The 14,715-nt window shown below is 48.1% G+C and overlaps 9 protein-coding genes across 9 annotated transcripts; 5 read left to right on the forward strand and 4 right to left on the reverse strand.

Annotated features, from left to right (window-relative positions):
* Window positions 1-60: 60 nt before the first annotated feature.
* Window positions 61-340, forward strand: BKA55DRAFT_684255 (uncharacterized protein; the record flags this gene model as incomplete). The annotated part of the gene is made up of 2 exons (XM_046198617.1): window positions 61-151; window positions 201-340. The coding sequence occupies 2 exons, from the start codon at window positions 61-63 to the stop codon at window positions 338-340; spliced, it is 231 nt and encodes a 76-aa protein (XP_046054808.1).
* A 441-nt stretch (window positions 341-781) lies between these two features.
* BKA55DRAFT_553966 (uncharacterized protein) lies at window positions 782-3,198 on the reverse strand. Its single transcript, XM_046191566.1, has 4 exons — window positions 3,086-3,198; window positions 1,459-2,958; window positions 1,175-1,405; window positions 782-1,122 (listed from the first exon to the last, which is right to left on the reverse strand). The coding sequence occupies exons 1-4, from the start codon at window positions 3,131-3,133 to the stop codon at window positions 847-849; spliced, it is 2,055 nt and encodes a 684-aa protein (XP_046054809.1). The 5' UTR covers window positions 3,134-3,198; the 3' UTR covers window positions 782-846.
* A 115-nt stretch (window positions 3,199-3,313) lies between these two features.
* Window positions 3,314-4,573, reverse strand: BKA55DRAFT_553968 (RNA cap guanine-N2 methyltransferase-domain-containing protein). Its single transcript, XM_046191567.1, has 3 exons — window positions 4,334-4,573; window positions 4,184-4,282; window positions 3,314-4,132 (listed from the first exon to the last, which is right to left on the reverse strand). The coding sequence occupies exons 1-3, from the start codon at window positions 4,462-4,464 to the stop codon at window positions 3,562-3,564; spliced, it is 801 nt and encodes a 266-aa protein (XP_046054810.1). The 5' UTR covers window positions 4,465-4,573; the 3' UTR covers window positions 3,314-3,561.
* A 242-nt stretch (window positions 4,574-4,815) lies between these two features.
* BKA55DRAFT_589478 (GRASP55/65 PDZ-like domain-containing protein) lies at window positions 4,816-5,932 on the forward strand (the record flags this gene model as incomplete). The annotated part of the gene is made up of 3 exons (XM_046194937.1): window positions 4,816-4,983; window positions 5,039-5,122; window positions 5,174-5,932. The coding sequence occupies 3 exons, from the start codon at window positions 4,816-4,818 to the stop codon at window positions 5,930-5,932; spliced, it is 1,011 nt and encodes a 336-aa protein (XP_046054811.1).
* Window positions 5,933-6,023: 91 nt separating this feature from the next.
* BKA55DRAFT_159852 (DAD family-domain-containing protein) lies at window positions 6,024-6,888 on the reverse strand. Its single transcript, XM_046184975.1, has 3 exons — window positions 6,458-6,888; window positions 6,346-6,403; window positions 6,024-6,294 (listed from the first exon to the last, which is right to left on the reverse strand). The coding sequence occupies exons 1-3, from the start codon at window positions 6,743-6,745 to the stop codon at window positions 6,116-6,118; spliced, it is 525 nt and encodes a 174-aa protein (XP_046054812.1). The 5' UTR covers window positions 6,746-6,888; the 3' UTR covers window positions 6,024-6,115.
* Window positions 6,889-7,138: 250 nt separating this feature from the next.
* BKA55DRAFT_533785 (transmembrane proteins 14C-domain-containing protein) lies at window positions 7,139-7,591 on the forward strand (the record flags this gene model as incomplete). The annotated part of the gene is made up of 3 exons (XM_046189516.1): window positions 7,139-7,141; window positions 7,195-7,330; window positions 7,398-7,591. 3 exons carry the CDS (start codon window positions 7,139-7,141, stop codon window positions 7,589-7,591), a joined length of 333 nt encoding a protein of 110 aa, XP_046054813.1.
* An 892-nt stretch (window positions 7,592-8,483) lies between these two features.
* BKA55DRAFT_589481 (uncharacterized protein) lies at window positions 8,484-11,937 on the forward strand (the record flags this gene model as incomplete). Its single annotated transcript, XM_046194938.1, has 6 exons — window positions 8,484-8,488; window positions 8,825-9,217; window positions 9,251-10,305; window positions 10,365-10,511; window positions 10,615-10,795; window positions 10,893-11,937. 6 exons carry the CDS (start codon window positions 8,484-8,486, stop codon window positions 11,935-11,937), a joined length of 2,826 nt encoding a protein of 941 aa, XP_046054814.1.
* A 434-nt stretch (window positions 11,938-12,371) lies between these two features.
* Window positions 12,372-12,795, reverse strand: BKA55DRAFT_589482 (uncharacterized protein; the record flags this gene model as incomplete). The annotated part of the gene is made up of 3 exons (XM_046194939.1): window positions 12,372-12,574; window positions 12,625-12,693; window positions 12,759-12,795. 3 exons carry the CDS (start codon window positions 12,793-12,795, stop codon window positions 12,372-12,374), a joined length of 309 nt encoding a protein of 102 aa, XP_046054815.1.
* A 95-nt stretch (window positions 12,796-12,890) lies between these two features.
* On the forward strand, window positions 12,891-13,990 carry BKA55DRAFT_589484 (Prefoldin beta-like protein; the record flags this gene model as incomplete). Its single annotated transcript, XM_046194940.1, has 4 exons — window positions 12,891-12,930; window positions 12,987-13,077; window positions 13,213-13,434; window positions 13,987-13,990. 4 exons carry the CDS (start codon window positions 12,891-12,893, stop codon window positions 13,988-13,990), a joined length of 357 nt encoding a protein of 118 aa, XP_046054816.1.
* Window positions 13,991-14,715: the final 725 nt, after the last annotated feature.

Genomic DNA, 14,715 nt, shown 5'->3' on the forward strand with positions numbered 1-14,715 from the left:
GCTGTAAGTGGAAAACCTCCATTCTCCATTCCTCTCCACTTGTGACCCCGAGGAGCCGATATGGACTCCTCTTCCACAACTCACTCGATATCCATCAAGTCAGAATTCTCAGCTCCTAAAATGTGTAAAAAGGCTACCTGCGGAACCTGCAGTAAGTCCACCTATCCAATCTCAAGAGTATAGTACTGAAAAGCCTACAGAGAAGACCTCCTGGTGGGGTTGCGGCAGCCATATTCAGTCCGTTATTGATAATGTTCCTGAGGTTGAGCGCTGCGAGTGCGAGCCCAAGGTTGACGTCGGCGGTGTTTCATACCCGCCTATGGCTGCGTCTCCAAACTGACTCATCGAGAAAGCTGCGGCTCTGGTTCTTTGGACGCGTGGCAAGAAAGCGACGTGGTCACCCACTGGTGTTGTGGAGGAGCCGTTGTAGTATTCATGATGTGAGGCGATTATGGGAGATCATGGGTTGGCGTGCGTGGCGTTGGGTTGACTCAGGAAGTAGGGTTGGCGGTTGGTGATTACATGAATAAGAAACTATTAGCAAATACTTGAGCCCATCATTTCTCATTGTTGTGAATTGGCACCGTGCTGTATTATTTGGACAATGGTTCTCAGCATACAGGATCTCTCACGTGGCCAAGCTCTAACACAAGATACAGGCCACGTTACCGAGCTATACAAACATATGCCAAACTTTATGCTTGGTCTGCTTAAGAAGAAGTAGATCAATGGGAGAAAGAAAGGCGCGATTGCATAAAATTAGAAGAGGAGGCCATCACGAGGGCGTAGAAGAGGGTCTCACATTGATATATAGCGTTAGAGAATACTACCACGTCCAACCTTGCTCTATCTCCTCCTCGCGCCACCACTGGACGCAGCATCTCCTCTCTCTGCCAAGCTTACTACCTCCTGAATACCAGCAGCCTCTTGTTCCTCCTCTAGAGCCACAATTTCCTCACGACAATCCCACCACTTCTCCTCACTGAGCTCAAAGGCCTTAGCCTTGATCTCCTTGATAGCTAGTGTCTCAGGCTGGATATTCTTCCAACGGAGACTCGTCATCAGAATCTCTTGCCACTCGGCTGATGTACGGACGAAGAACTCTCGTCGACTCTCGAAAGGCTGTTGTTCTGTCAGTAAAACCCTCATGATAGTGAATATGGGAAATACTTACTCTAGGATGGGGCAATCCGTCGTCCACAGAAGTGGCTGCGGTCTCAGTCTCATCATCTTCTAAGGGCGTTGAAGGCTCTGATGAAGGCTCTGATGAAGGCTCAGAAACCTCGTCTTGCTTCTTCTTCCTCTTGCTGGGTGTGTAGAGCTGCTGGCCTGTTTCTTCCTCGTCTTCCTCGTCTTCATCCTCTTCGTCCTCATCCTCATCTTCATCGTCCTCGTCATCAGACTCCTGAAACTAAAGTTAGCTAACCAGATTTCATACGCTAATTCGACATCACTTACGATCCAGTCTTCGACAGGTCGACTGAAGATCTCCTTACAACCATCCAATTTTCCAAGGTCGATGGCATAGAGATCATCAAATGTGAACTCTCGATCTCCCTTCTCAAATGTTCCGCCGTAGATATAGAGGATATCGTCTTGGATGGCCAGTTGAGCATTGAATCTCACATGCGGGGGTTCCATCGTCACTGGCATTTCCCTCGCTGGCTTGTCGTCGTCCTTTTCCTCTTCCTTCTTGGCAAGCTCAATTTCATCAGCGTCATCGAGAGAAGCTCCAGTCTCCAAAGCAGCAAGCTGTCTAAGAAGTTCGTCTTCATTGGCTTGAGCCCGACCACGGCGTCCACCTCGAGGCTCAACAGCAGCCTTCTTCTGCTGACGAGGCTTTCGTAGACCCAACGGCATGAATCGATTTCGCTCAATATTCCAAGCAAAAAGCTGATTGAAGAACTCACTATCCATACCCTCTTCACTAGCCTCAACGTCGTGCACTCCTCCAAAGAGAATGCCACGGCCCTTGTGCCAGGCCATTGTTGCACCAGCGCGTGTAGGGTTGGGAGCATTGGCAGGCTTCTTTCGCTTTTCCCAGCGAACAACCGGGGGAGTGTTGGGGTTGGCGTCAGTAGCAGGCTGCGAGATTCTGAGGAAGAAGCAGTCCTCATGAACCTTAGGGATAAGAACATTTCGCTGAGCCTGGTTAGGTCCCTTGTTGCCCTTTTGCTTGACATTGACTGTCGCCTTAACACGCGAGTAACCTCCGTAGAGAACCGCACCTTGTTCATGAGGTAGCAGAGTGAAGGATGAGCGAGCGTCTGGCTTAAGTTGGGCAGGAGGCAGTTGAGGAGAGTGCCACACAAAGTTAACGGTATCAAAGATCCAGAGATCTGATAGGTACTTTGTCTGATTTGAAGTGTCTTGGAAACCACCGAAGAGGATAATGTACTGCTTCCAGTACGTCATTCGATGACCACTTCGAGCTGAAGGGCTCTTGTCCTTGCCCTTGGTCTCAATCTTCGTCCACTCTCTCGTTGCAGGCTCCAGTCTCCAGAAATCCGAGTAGTGATGAAATGTGCCCTGCTTTGGCGAAGAGAACTCCCCGCCAAAGAGATAGACATGGTTAGGGTTTCCAGCTCTGGTCCAGGCATGGCCAGATCGAGGAAGTGGAGCGTTGGGTGAAGTTACACATCGCCACTCATCTCGATTGATGTTGTAGATATTTAAATCGTTGAAGAACTGAGCGAGAGAGCCATTGAAGTATTCACCACCAAAGAGTAGTAAAGTATTGCTATCATGGGGTGAAGCCATCAACGTGGACGCAGCTCTCGCCCTCGGAGGTGCATCAATTACCGTCTCAGTGATCTTGAGGAACTGCTCCTGTTGTCGTCGGTACTCTTCCAGCACCTCATCAAGATCAACGTCTTCAGCATCACTTCCTTCGACCTTAGCCGCCTTGTTCTTGGCCTTCTTCTCTCCTTTATTGGCCTGCTTGGCTGCTTTCTCAGCCTGATTAGGATCATCAGCCAACCGTTCAACATGTCATGATGCATGGAGGGGCAGTAATGTTAATGTTTGGAGGGGTAATTAATGGAGGGGTAAGACATAGGTATTGTAGCACAGAATATAACGGCACCTTTTTTGCCTTTTTGGCGTCAGCGTTCTTCTTCTTGTCTTTGGCCATGATGATGAAATGTATTTGGCACTGTAGAACAAGTTGCCAAGTTTGGGCTCTAATGCGAAAATTCCTGCGTGTGGATGGGGTTCCTACAGGTTTTGATCAAGTCAAATCCGACCATTCACAGGACAGTGTCAATTGTATCATGTCTACTGTATATCGATCGCTCATGTTATTGAACGTTTAGACGACACATCAAGGTTCTATTAATATCTGAGCTACACGTTAAATTAATATGTCTGCTATTTCTCCGAATAGACAATATATGGTATTAGCCGGATCAGTACAGTTGCTCCCAACAGCAATATGATCTCAGCAATGCTTTAAACTTTCAGCAACACCCTTCCTCAAATACAGACTTGTTCCATTGGTATACATAATTCCAGTGTTGATACAAGCGTGATGCGACAGCCATCTCTTTTGGAGGGTGTCCTTCACTGGCGAGCTTTTGAGTATTTCCCTGGAAGGTAAGCCACCAGGGCCTTGCTGGCGCCCTCCATACAGTATTGAACAACCTCAACTTTCCTATCAGGAGGTGCTAGTCTAGCGATTTGTCGAATATCGCTCGTCCGTGGTAGAAACAGCGCGTGATCCAGCCTGTTGTATGCGGTGTGCAAATCGTCAAGATTATACGGCTGCATGTTGTAAAGATTAAACACTTCATCAGTGCGGTATCCAGGGCCTCCCCAAGGTGGACTTGCAAACAGTACTGTTTCGTCAAGGTTTACTCTTAGATCTGGGTGCAGTTCTTCTGTGTGATTGAATAACTTGTCGAGGTACTCGAAGCTATCACCGAGAACCCACGTAATTAGCCCCGGCGCGATACCGTAGACCTTGGCGTTATTCTGGGCACAGGCCAATGTAGAAGGATCGCGTTCGATAGAGATAACGCGACTCCATCGTTCAGAAAGAGCAAAGGCAATACTGTTGCCGCCTGCACCACCAAAGACATCGATCAGGATATGCTTCTTTTGGTCGGTGCCGTACATGTCATGAGCAACTTGGCTGGACGAGAGTTAGCGGAGCTTTGATGAGGTGCAGAAATTGTATAATCACTTTGCTACTGGCTCGGGCGTTACACCGAACCAGGCATCGTCTGTCATGTAAACTCCATAGTCATATAAGGAGAAGATCGAATAGCGCTGCGCAAAATATCTAGTCATATTAGCAAGACTGAGAGACGTGAACCAGTAATTAGTTGCTCACTTTTGAATATCCCATGGTACCTCATGCTTTCCTTGATAGTGGTGGCAATCGTCAGTAAGAGGCAGCTCTTCAGCAGGCTTCATGGAGTATTCGGAGTCGTCCAGCGACATTTCTACTCCTGAACTACTCATATTTCGACCGTGAAGATAGTACGAGTGAATTTTTATTAAGCGCTAACAGCCATTCTTTGTTGAATTTGAAATACTGACTTGCCACGAGCAAGTCGAAGAGAGGTTAAAGGTTGAAATTGAGCACGAGGCTGATGATAAGCTCTCCACAGCATGCCCCACATCGAGACTAGTGGTCTTGGCACAGGCACCATAGCTGCAAGGCTGCCACTGTAATAGTGACAGCTTGCGATTGCTCGATCCGCCCTTGACATGCTACTTCCATCTGATCCAAAACTCAACACATCAGCCCCTTTCTTTTAATTCTCAGTAATAATACGCAGATACTGATCTGGAACAAAAGCCACCGAAGCAATGTTCAATGCGCTAAACCGCTTCATCTCGCGCCTGGACGGAGACGTCCAGCAGCAGAGGCAACAAGAGCGAGGCTCATTCGGTTTCCAGGTGTTGCGCAATACCAACCTGGAGCTGGCTATCGAACCCTGGTTCGACTTTATTGTTGGAATCAATGGTAGACCTATTGTAAGATCTCTCAGCCTGGATAACCTAAGCTCCTTATCGCTAATAACTAGTATAGGAGGACCCTGAACCAGCCCTGTTCAGCCAGGAAGTGAGAAACTGCGCGGGCAGCACAGTTACCCTGGGATTGTGGAACGCAAAAGTATATTTACTGAATTTGTAAATCCTAAAGTCCCCAACTGACAACAATTAGGGCCAAAGAACGAGAGAAATCCATGCTCCTGTTGCGTTAGATACTGCATCCCTCGGTCTCTCACTCCAATACGCTCCCCTTGCCCTCGCCGCCAACATCTGGCACGTTCTCGATGTCCCCGCCAATTCTCCCGCCGATGTCGCTGGTCTTCTGCCCTACAGTGACTATATCCTCGGCAGTCCTGAGGGTGCGCTATATGGCGAGGGTGGCCTGGGCGAGCTCGTCGAGGACTTTATCGGACGGCCGATGCGAATTTGGGTCTACAACAACGAATACAACGTCACCAGAGAAGTCACAATACAGCCTAGCAGGGATTGGGGTGGCCAAGGAGCGCTGGGCTGCGTGCTTGGATACGGAGCCCTCCATAGGATACCTCCTCCACTGAGTGAGCCTGTTGATGCTCCTGGCGAGACGATGTTCGATGGAGCCACCAACGAGAAGAGCCAGGACGCATTTATTCCTGCGGTAGGTGGTTCAGAGCCTGCCCCTCCTGCAGGAGATTTCTTGGTGCCTGCACAGATGATTGGCGATGCTCCAGTGAGTGCACCGCCAAGGGGAAGTGGAAAGAAGAAGGAACGTCATGGCCACAATCCCAACAGGTTGATGGACGACTACTTTAAAGAGGAGGAAGAGAAGAGTCGGGCTGTGGACAATGCACCTTCGGCTAGGAACTCGCCAGCCCCTCCCCCACCAAAAGGCGGTCCTCCAAGAGACTCACCCAAGCCGGAAACTCAGCCCAGTGGTGGTGAAGCAGAATGAGCTCATGGCGAAATAGCACATGTGAAAGATTTCCCATGATGATTGTTCTATTTCCCGATCTATTGGTCAAACTTTTAAAAGAATTTCGTGATTTGCCGTCTTTTATCGTACACTGCCTGATGGGTCCGACGTAGCCCTAAAGAGGTCCCTATTCCACCAGGACCACAGTATTCATCTAGCTGTCTAGTTAATGAAGTTGATGGCGAAGAAATGCAGGATCAAGCTGCAGACGATGTAGTCGGCGAAAGCTCTGGGGAAGGTTAGTGCTAGGTCTCCTTTAAATTCGAGTTCAACAAACCTTTCGGGGGATACTGAGGGACAATCGTTCTTGACAGCCTCATTTGTTTGAAGTCGTAGCGAAGCTGGGCATCGTTAGTCCTTATCTTTCGACATCGTTGGTCGTCGTAACATACCAGTCAAGACGAACTGTCCAACCGTCACACAGAAGCCGGACAGAAAAGCGTTGAAGGGCTAAGAAGCATTAGCAACCAATAAATGAATACATATCCACTGAGAAAGACGCACGAAGGTGCCAGCGAGGGCGCAGTTGACGAATTGGAGAACACCAACGACAACAAGGAAGACCATAAAAGCATCAACCAACTTGATGCGCTGAGGAGTATTGTTGACGTAGTGATTGTAGAGGTTCTGGACTACCTTGTCCCACTGAACTTCGCCCTTAATCTCGTTCTTGGCGATAGCGACGGGCTTGGGCTGAGGCTGAGGAGGAACTGAACCAGCGCTGGTGGTGCTGGCCTGAGTGGTAGCAGCGGCCGAGGGGGTGATGTCGCGGACGTTCTTCTTGGCCGCCATTGTTACAAATTGGAGGGGTTTGTCGGGTGGTCTGGACTGTTTGATAGGTGTGGACAGTTCTTTAAGTGTTATGAGGTTTTGGTGATGGTTGATTCGTAGTGTTTGATGTTGGTGTTGGTGGTTTTGGTTAGTTTAGTTCGAGGTGCAGTAGGAGAGCTTCCTCTGGACACGAAAGCTCCAAGGTAGATCGAATATGATTGGTTCACTAGAAGCCAAGAATCCGGGGGTCGGACCCACTTTCACCGCGAAGTGTAAGGTACGTACCTTGGATATGTCGTCAATGGCCGAGAGCTCCGCAACTTCATCTTGGACATAAAAGAACAAGTTGCTGTTTCATCTTGATAAGTTACAAAATCCATTGAATGCCCAGAAAGTAAGGATACAATCCATACAATGGTTAGTATGAGCCTCATAACAGTTGTGATCAGCTCGTTGACTAGCAAGTTTAGGCCACCGTCAATTACCACGATCTTGAGCTTCCCGCCTACATCCTCGGCGCTGTGACCGCAGGAGGCGGTATCATGGGATACGCGCGCACACGATCTGTTCCTTCGATCATTGCTGGCTGTGCTGTTGGATTCTTATGTAAGCCTCAATATTATCTCCCTTGCCTTCCCTGTAGCGTGTCAACGTGTTAACAACTTGCTTGTAGATGCTCTTGGTGGCTATCGTATTCAGAACGAGCAGCCTTATGGAGTCGAGCTTGGCCTTCTAGCCTCCGCCATTCTTGGGGGATCGGCGTTCCCCCGTGCCCTTCGTCTGAGGAAACCAGTCCCAATTCTTCTCAGTGTCATTTCAGCATTTGGACTCTTCACCTACGGTTCTGCTCTTCGAAGGAAGGCCTGAGACAGCTGTCAGATGATAATAATTTAGTCAAAGTAATGGTACGATATAATATCATCCACTCGTTCTAGATCGATGGAGTTAGCGATCTGAAGCTATTCCGACTCAGTGTGAGACATCGACATAGTGTTGTGATACGCTAAACACCAGGACCCGGATAACTCCCATCGATTGAGACACGATATGAGAAAGGGCTTGAAATACAGTTTTATTGATATGGCGTGTTGTCAAGCGACCACCACAGACTTTTGGTAGCGCTCAGATCAGGCTCTCTCATGGTAGGGAAATAGGTATTAACGGCTTCAGAGCTCGTGAAAGTTCCTACAAGGCATGAAACTCTCTTCTAATGCCTTCTACTCACAACATTCCCAAACCTCGGCCACCACGAGTCGTGCATTGTGGGCTGTCTCATTTGATGAAATACCGATGTTCTGACTCTTCAACAATGACCCGCCAAGTTTCAGGGAGAATCATGAGTTAAAGGCTAAGCTTTTTCCATGCTTAACAAATGTCTCATTCCAGAAATATTATAGTTAATTACATAGGTTGTTCTCGCATTAGGAGCATCTGAATAACAACGAAAACCTGATATAATGTTTCAGAAGGTTCTATTACGTGATGAGGCTCGACTTACAATTTGGAGAATACTAGATATTTGAAGTATCACTGAAGGGTTTATTGTAGAATTAGACTATAGATATACATTAGTTAAATGTCATATTATGCTTACCGCAACCTGATCCCACACCCAAGCTTTCATGGAATGTCGATATTGAACTTACTAAGCCTGGATGACATCCTGAAAAACGACAATGCAAGGGGATCTTTAGCATGTCATTCTAAGACATATAGACCACCGAGGTCGTTGATTTAAACTCATCTGAACTTAGTTGTCATGTCGTTAGTCGTCGTAACTTTTCTAAACACTACAAACATGAGAAGGAAGAAGACTTGCATTAGCTGCAGACCACTGGAGGCAACCGTGTAGATCTATTGACAGTAGGTAATTTGAAAATGACCATCAACCTTTTGGTAATGGAATGGATGTTATTGACAAGTGCATCTGGGGACTTTCTAAGCCCCCCCCCTTGTGGTAGCTTTTCATGAGCTGCTCATGAATGGTATATATAGCACACTCTTGGTCTCGTCTGTTGACCAGTTCTTCAACTGAAAAACAGAGGAAAGCAACGTTTGCACTCAGCTTGTTGAATCTTGAACTGCCTTGTTGAAAATGAGGTTTCATCAATCAAGGCTCGTTGCCTTAGCGGCACTGCTGCCAGCTTCATACGCATTCAGCGTTACGGCAAACACTGATGGAAACGCTCTGGCCTCTGCTATCTTTGGCAATGGTATAAGCGTCATATCAGCATCGTTTACAGGCTCATCGGACAGTTCTGGAACTTTCACTGATGGACCATTCGGCATGGGAAGCGCAGCGATCCTCACCTCGGGATCTGCTGTTGGAGCCCTTCCAAATGGAAACCACTATGTCAATAATGGTGCGGCTGGGTCAGCAATGTATTGCGGCGGCTCAAGTTACAACGCTGCGATATTGACTGTGGATATCATGCTTATTCCAGGTTCCGGAGGAATGAGATTCGAGGTTGTCATGGCTTCGGAAGAAGCAGGGTTAGTAATACTGGCCACAAAAGTGTTTTACAGTCAGCTAATAGAACTCAGGGGCGCAGCTGATGCAATTGGTATATTTGTAAACAATCAGAACTATGCTTTGGATGGCAATGGGAACAGGCTGAACGCGGTGAGCCCGTGGCTGTCGCAACCTTTGGTTATCGTACCGCCCAACAGCGTTACCTCGTACGTTGGCTCGTCACCGCCCTTCTGGATCGACGTACCATCCCTTCCCGGTGGCATGCAGACTGTGGTAATCGCCATCTGTGATGCTGGAGACAATATGTGGGACTCAGCCCTGTTGATCAAAGCTGAAGCTTGCGTTGACTGCAACGAACCTTTCCGACTTGCCTACGTGACAACCACAACTACATTGACAGCAGGCGATACGCCTTACACCTCTACTATCACCGCTTCGGGGACTGTGTCCGGAACGATCGAAATCGGGGTAACAGCAGAGGAGACCACCACCACTACCGAGGAGCCTACGACAACGACATTTGCAGACGAGACAACAACTAGCACTGAGGAGCCTACTACGTCAACTACTCAAGATGAATCAACGACAACTTCTCAGAAGACAACTACGACTGCTGAGGATACTACTATGGCAACGACTAGCAAAGAGACGACCACTGTTACCACCCCTGAGGAGACGACTACCACAACTGCCAAGGAAACAACATCCACTGCTTCAGGCACTACCACAGACACTATGGAAACATCAACTGAGGCCAGTAGCTCAGTCACTTCAGAAGAACTTCCAGACTCCACTACAACAACTGCAGATACAGCAACTGCAGATACAACAACTGCCGAATTAAGTGACACAGTTACGGAGTTTTCAGCCATCGTCGTCGAGTCCACTACTACCCCAACATTTGATACCACCACTGTACCAGCTAAAGGCTCTTCTACTGAGAGCACAACCGGCCCTGAGACGACAAGTTTGTCCGACAGCCCCATTGCCAGTACAACTACCTCTTGGGAAGAGGTTCAAGTGTCATCAACTATTTTAACAGTCCCAACATCTACCGATGAAGTCACCCTGAGCTTGAGTAGTGACATCTCGAGCGAGTCAGCAACAAGTAAGGTCTCACCGCATATATTTAATGAGCCCATATTGCCTCATTCTTTGAATTTACAGCTGCAAAGAGCCCAGTACTAACAGCGAAACTAGCCCCCATACCCAATATGGCTACAACAGAGTCTCTGGAAACAAGTGCGGTCGCAGAAACGGAGTCCTCGACGGACACAATTCCAAGTCCAGTGGAGGAGACAAGCTTTAGTGACGGTAAGACACTCACAAACGACGAGGGCGGCATCTGATATATTACCCTTAAACCAAATCTCACCCCATGTACAGAAACTGTATCTGACACCGAGCTTTCAAACAGTCATTACTTCAACTTCCCAGGACACGCCGTCTCCAGTGACATCAACATTTGCTACCTCATCTGCCGCGCCGTCCAACCTAGCAGTGATCGGAACTTTCAAGTTCTTCGGTTGCCTCGGATCTGTAGCTGGGTACCCCAGCTTTGACCTGATCGGAGAGGGACCTGATATGACCACTGCGGAGTGTGCCAGGTTAGGAGGAGGACGTGCTTATATAGGCATCTACCAGAGGTAAGTCTCGAGCCATTAATGCTGAGTTTACATGGCTCACCTTGATTAGATCCTGTTATGCAGCAGATACTTTGGACTCTGCTGAAACTGTGACCAACGGTCGCTGTGATCTGCCATGCCCTGGGGACCCGGGTCTGTTCTGTGGCGGTGTGGTTTTGACCGACTCAAGCCCTGAATCGCGCTTTCGACGTCGAGATGCTCCTCCCGGCATTTTGCTCACCCTGTATGCGCAGATTGAAGTCATCTCCAGTTCCTTGATCACTTCGGATGCTCCTAGCACATCAGAGACGTCTTCTCCCCCAGCCTCTACAGAGATCACTCTCCAACCTATCTTGACCACGGAGTCTTCCGGCTTGCCTACCAACAACCCGACAATTTCGACTTCTCCATCCTCAAGCACAGAAACATTTGCTGATTCAGTCATCAGCCTTGAGCCTTCAGTCCCTGTCACCAGATCACAAGGCGCGAGGCCGATCATCCCCCCATTCCCAACAACTGTCTCTTATAATGCAGGCAACTTCACTAGGACCGAAGCTGTGGCGCCTATAATCACCACTGTAACGTATACCATTGTTGACCCCAATGATCCGTCTTACTTGACTGTCACTGAGTATTGTACCACGTTGCGATTACCCCCTTGCCACAGATGTCAGTATCAGAAACCGCCAACGGTTGAGATGACGACTGTCGAGGTTGGTTGCAACAGGTGTGGTCACAATGGGGAGAACACCATTGTTCTCAATATTCCAGCCGGTGCAGCTGTGGCAGCTCCCACAAGGGAACATGCGGCTCACGAAACCCATAGCGTTCAACATCATGAGCCTAAACCGGATACCCAGGGGACCCGGCCCAAGAACTCTTCCCCTGCAGCCAAGGGTGGCCATGGTCAAGGGGAACTTTCTGCAGTGCCTTCGGGAGGAAACGATTATCCTGAGGCGCCCGAGCCAACGTTTTACCACAGGCCAGCTCCGGCTCATACACCGGTGGTTGTACCAGACGCTCCTATTATCATTGTCTCAGGGGGGGGAGTAAAGGCGATCGAAGGAATGTTGATGACAATTTCCTTGATGGTTGGTCTTGTTTTTCTCCTGTAGAGATTTCACTGAGTCGTCAATGCTGTGTTACTTCCTCCTTTTCTTCTTCTTCCCCTCCATATTCATGTATCTTTTTTAGAGTCATGAATATGAGGTAGATAATATTACAATAGCGTACATAATTCACAAATACAAACCGGACTGCCTACCTAGTCATAACTATTTGCGTCCTGATCGATAATTTGATCTCAAGAAGCAATCGTGATGTAGAAACATGCATCTCATGGCGACTAAGAGCAACTTGATAACTGAAGTAGGGTCGTATGATGATTAATAATTGCCCTGTCTCAATCTCATGCTTCCTTGTCATGACTTTACTGTCCAGAACGCCAGCCCAAATATTTCTAGTATACAGGTCGAATACAGTCCATCGTCCATGGATTCGCTTCGTGTCGAATTCGGAATCGTCGACATCGCATCGTGAGGTGTCTAAATTACAATCCCAGCTCCCGCTGCTGCTCCCGGATTTTGTCGCGCTTCGCCCGAGCAGCATTTCGATTCTCGGCTTGCATCTTTGATCGCTCGATCTTTAAGCATTCGTTGACCTTCTCTTTGGCGTCATTGCAGCTCCCAACAGCCTTGTGCATGAAGCCTTGGCTATGGCACTGCTCGAGGGCAGCGATGACTTCTTCGCACGCTGTAATTGAAGTTAGTGCGGAGTTGCGATACAGCGCATAATAGACTTACCTAGAGCGTTCTTTGTATGAAGATGAGGATGCATGATGATGTTGGTATATTTGACAGATTTAGACGACCCTGAAAGAAATTCCATGATCGCCACAGGCTGAGGAGATTGAATATTGGGTCGGCGGTGCACGGACCAGGCGGGAGGTTACATGGGATTATTTGGAGGGGCATTGTTTGCGTTGGCTTCTATTTCCACACAAGAGAATATCTATTGATACACAACCACCAGAGAAGCAATAGATTGAAACATTTTGCTTCCTTACAAAATGTCTTCAACGGCTCAGGTGCCTGCTAAGAAGCAGCAAGGTCAGCATTCCCCTCTGATGCATCTCACCCCGAGGCCTCTCACTTACGTTATCTAGATCTTCAAGTCACCTACTCCAACTACAAGAACACTCTTCAGCAAATAGCTCAGAGAATTGGTGATATTGAGCAAGAAGCCGAAGAGCACAAGTACGTAGTTTATTCTATACTGTTGCCCTCCCCGCCATCCAAGCAGCTTTAGCATGGCGTTGGCTTGCTCAACTTCCTCCTACATTATAGCGTCACCGAGTGTTGAACCACTGATTCTGATTTGATCTTCAACAGGCTTGTTTTGGAGACACTAGAACCCCTTTCAGAAGACAGAAAGTGTTTCCGTCTCATCAACGGTGTGCTTGTCGAGAGGACAGTCAAGGATGTAGTACCAGCGCTCAAGACCAACCAAGAAGGGCTTCGCAAGGTGCTGGATGATTTGGTGAAGCAATACAAGACGAAGCAGGATGATCTTGAGAAGTGGAAGGTAAGTCAAAAATCGGATTCATTTCAGGCGTTGGTTGAGGAGTACAGCCGATACTAACGATTCTTACAGAAGAAGAACAACGTGCAGGTTGTACAACAATAATGAGACAACGAGGATAGAATAAAACAAAATGTTTGCATTAGTGCCACAAAAGCGTTTGATTTTGAGAACTTTGAGAGAATTGCATGTTTGCAGCTTGGACATGTCATTTTTGATCTCAGCCTCATAGGATAGAGCTTACAACAACAACAGTCTGACAAATTACTCCTCAAAATCCCTTCTCTCTACACATGCCACTCCGCCAGACCTCCCGATGTTTCTGCTCCAGCCTCATTTCGACGCGGATAAGACGGACTTTCACGGCCTGCCTGCCTTCCAATGTTTGCCTTTCAGGCTGAACGAGCAACACGACGGAAGAAATGAGAAGATGGTGTTGATGCGCTGTACACTTGCTGCGCGCTGTGGGGTTATGGCGGCAAAAGCGTCTGCACGCCCAACCGCATTGAGGCCCCAGAAGCATCAGAGTTTTTGACATGCAGGACGTCAAACATACAATGCAATGTAATGCAACGCGAGACTAGATAGCGGGCATGTGGTTGTATGGACCAAAACACCCTGATTGACGAGGCTTGCCCACCGGTTGCATTAACTGACCATATCTTCGTGTCGGACCACCGTTGAAGACGGTGATACATTTTGAGGAGAAAATGAGGAAATGGCCGCATTCTCAATATGTCTGAAACTCATGATTTTTACGAGAGTTACATCATATTTAATGCCTCAACTGAAGACGTGTGCATCAAGGCGAACTGCATAAGAGTAAGAGAGCCAAAGGATGACAAAGATAGTACGATGGATGGCTGGCGTTTCCATGTGTATGCAAAGTCAATCAAAGTCACATGTCTGATTGATCTTCACCGAGATCTGAAAAGAGTCTGATCGATATGGGGCAGCATAGCCATGAACTGCAAGTCATCAGTTGCTACCTTCATTCCCACAGCTCTCCACCACCATTATCAAGAGCAACATCATCATCATAACCTTGTGGGGGCTAGTGCATTCCTCTCACGCAACAGACCGGTTGTTGACATGCAGAAGCCATGATATGTACGTCTGACTGGTTGATACTTCGCTCACGTCCCCTCTTCAAATGGAGGCCCTGCGGCACAGTGGTCGTTCCAATGCTCTATTACTGGATGCTTGTTGTCCCCTAAAAATATGACCTTTGGAACCGGCTTTAATGAGATCGAGTCCAATCAGACCAGGACAGAACTTCACCAGGTTCGTTTGTTATTGGAAAACTGTTGTCG

Source organism: Fusarium redolens (genome assembly GCF_020744475.1).
Source record: "Fusarium redolens strain MPI-CAGE-AT-0023 chromosome Unknown BKA55scaffold_2, whole genome shotgun sequence".
Lineage (NCBI taxonomy): Eukaryota > Fungi > Ascomycota > Sordariomycetes > Hypocreales > Nectriaceae > Fusarium > Fusarium redolens.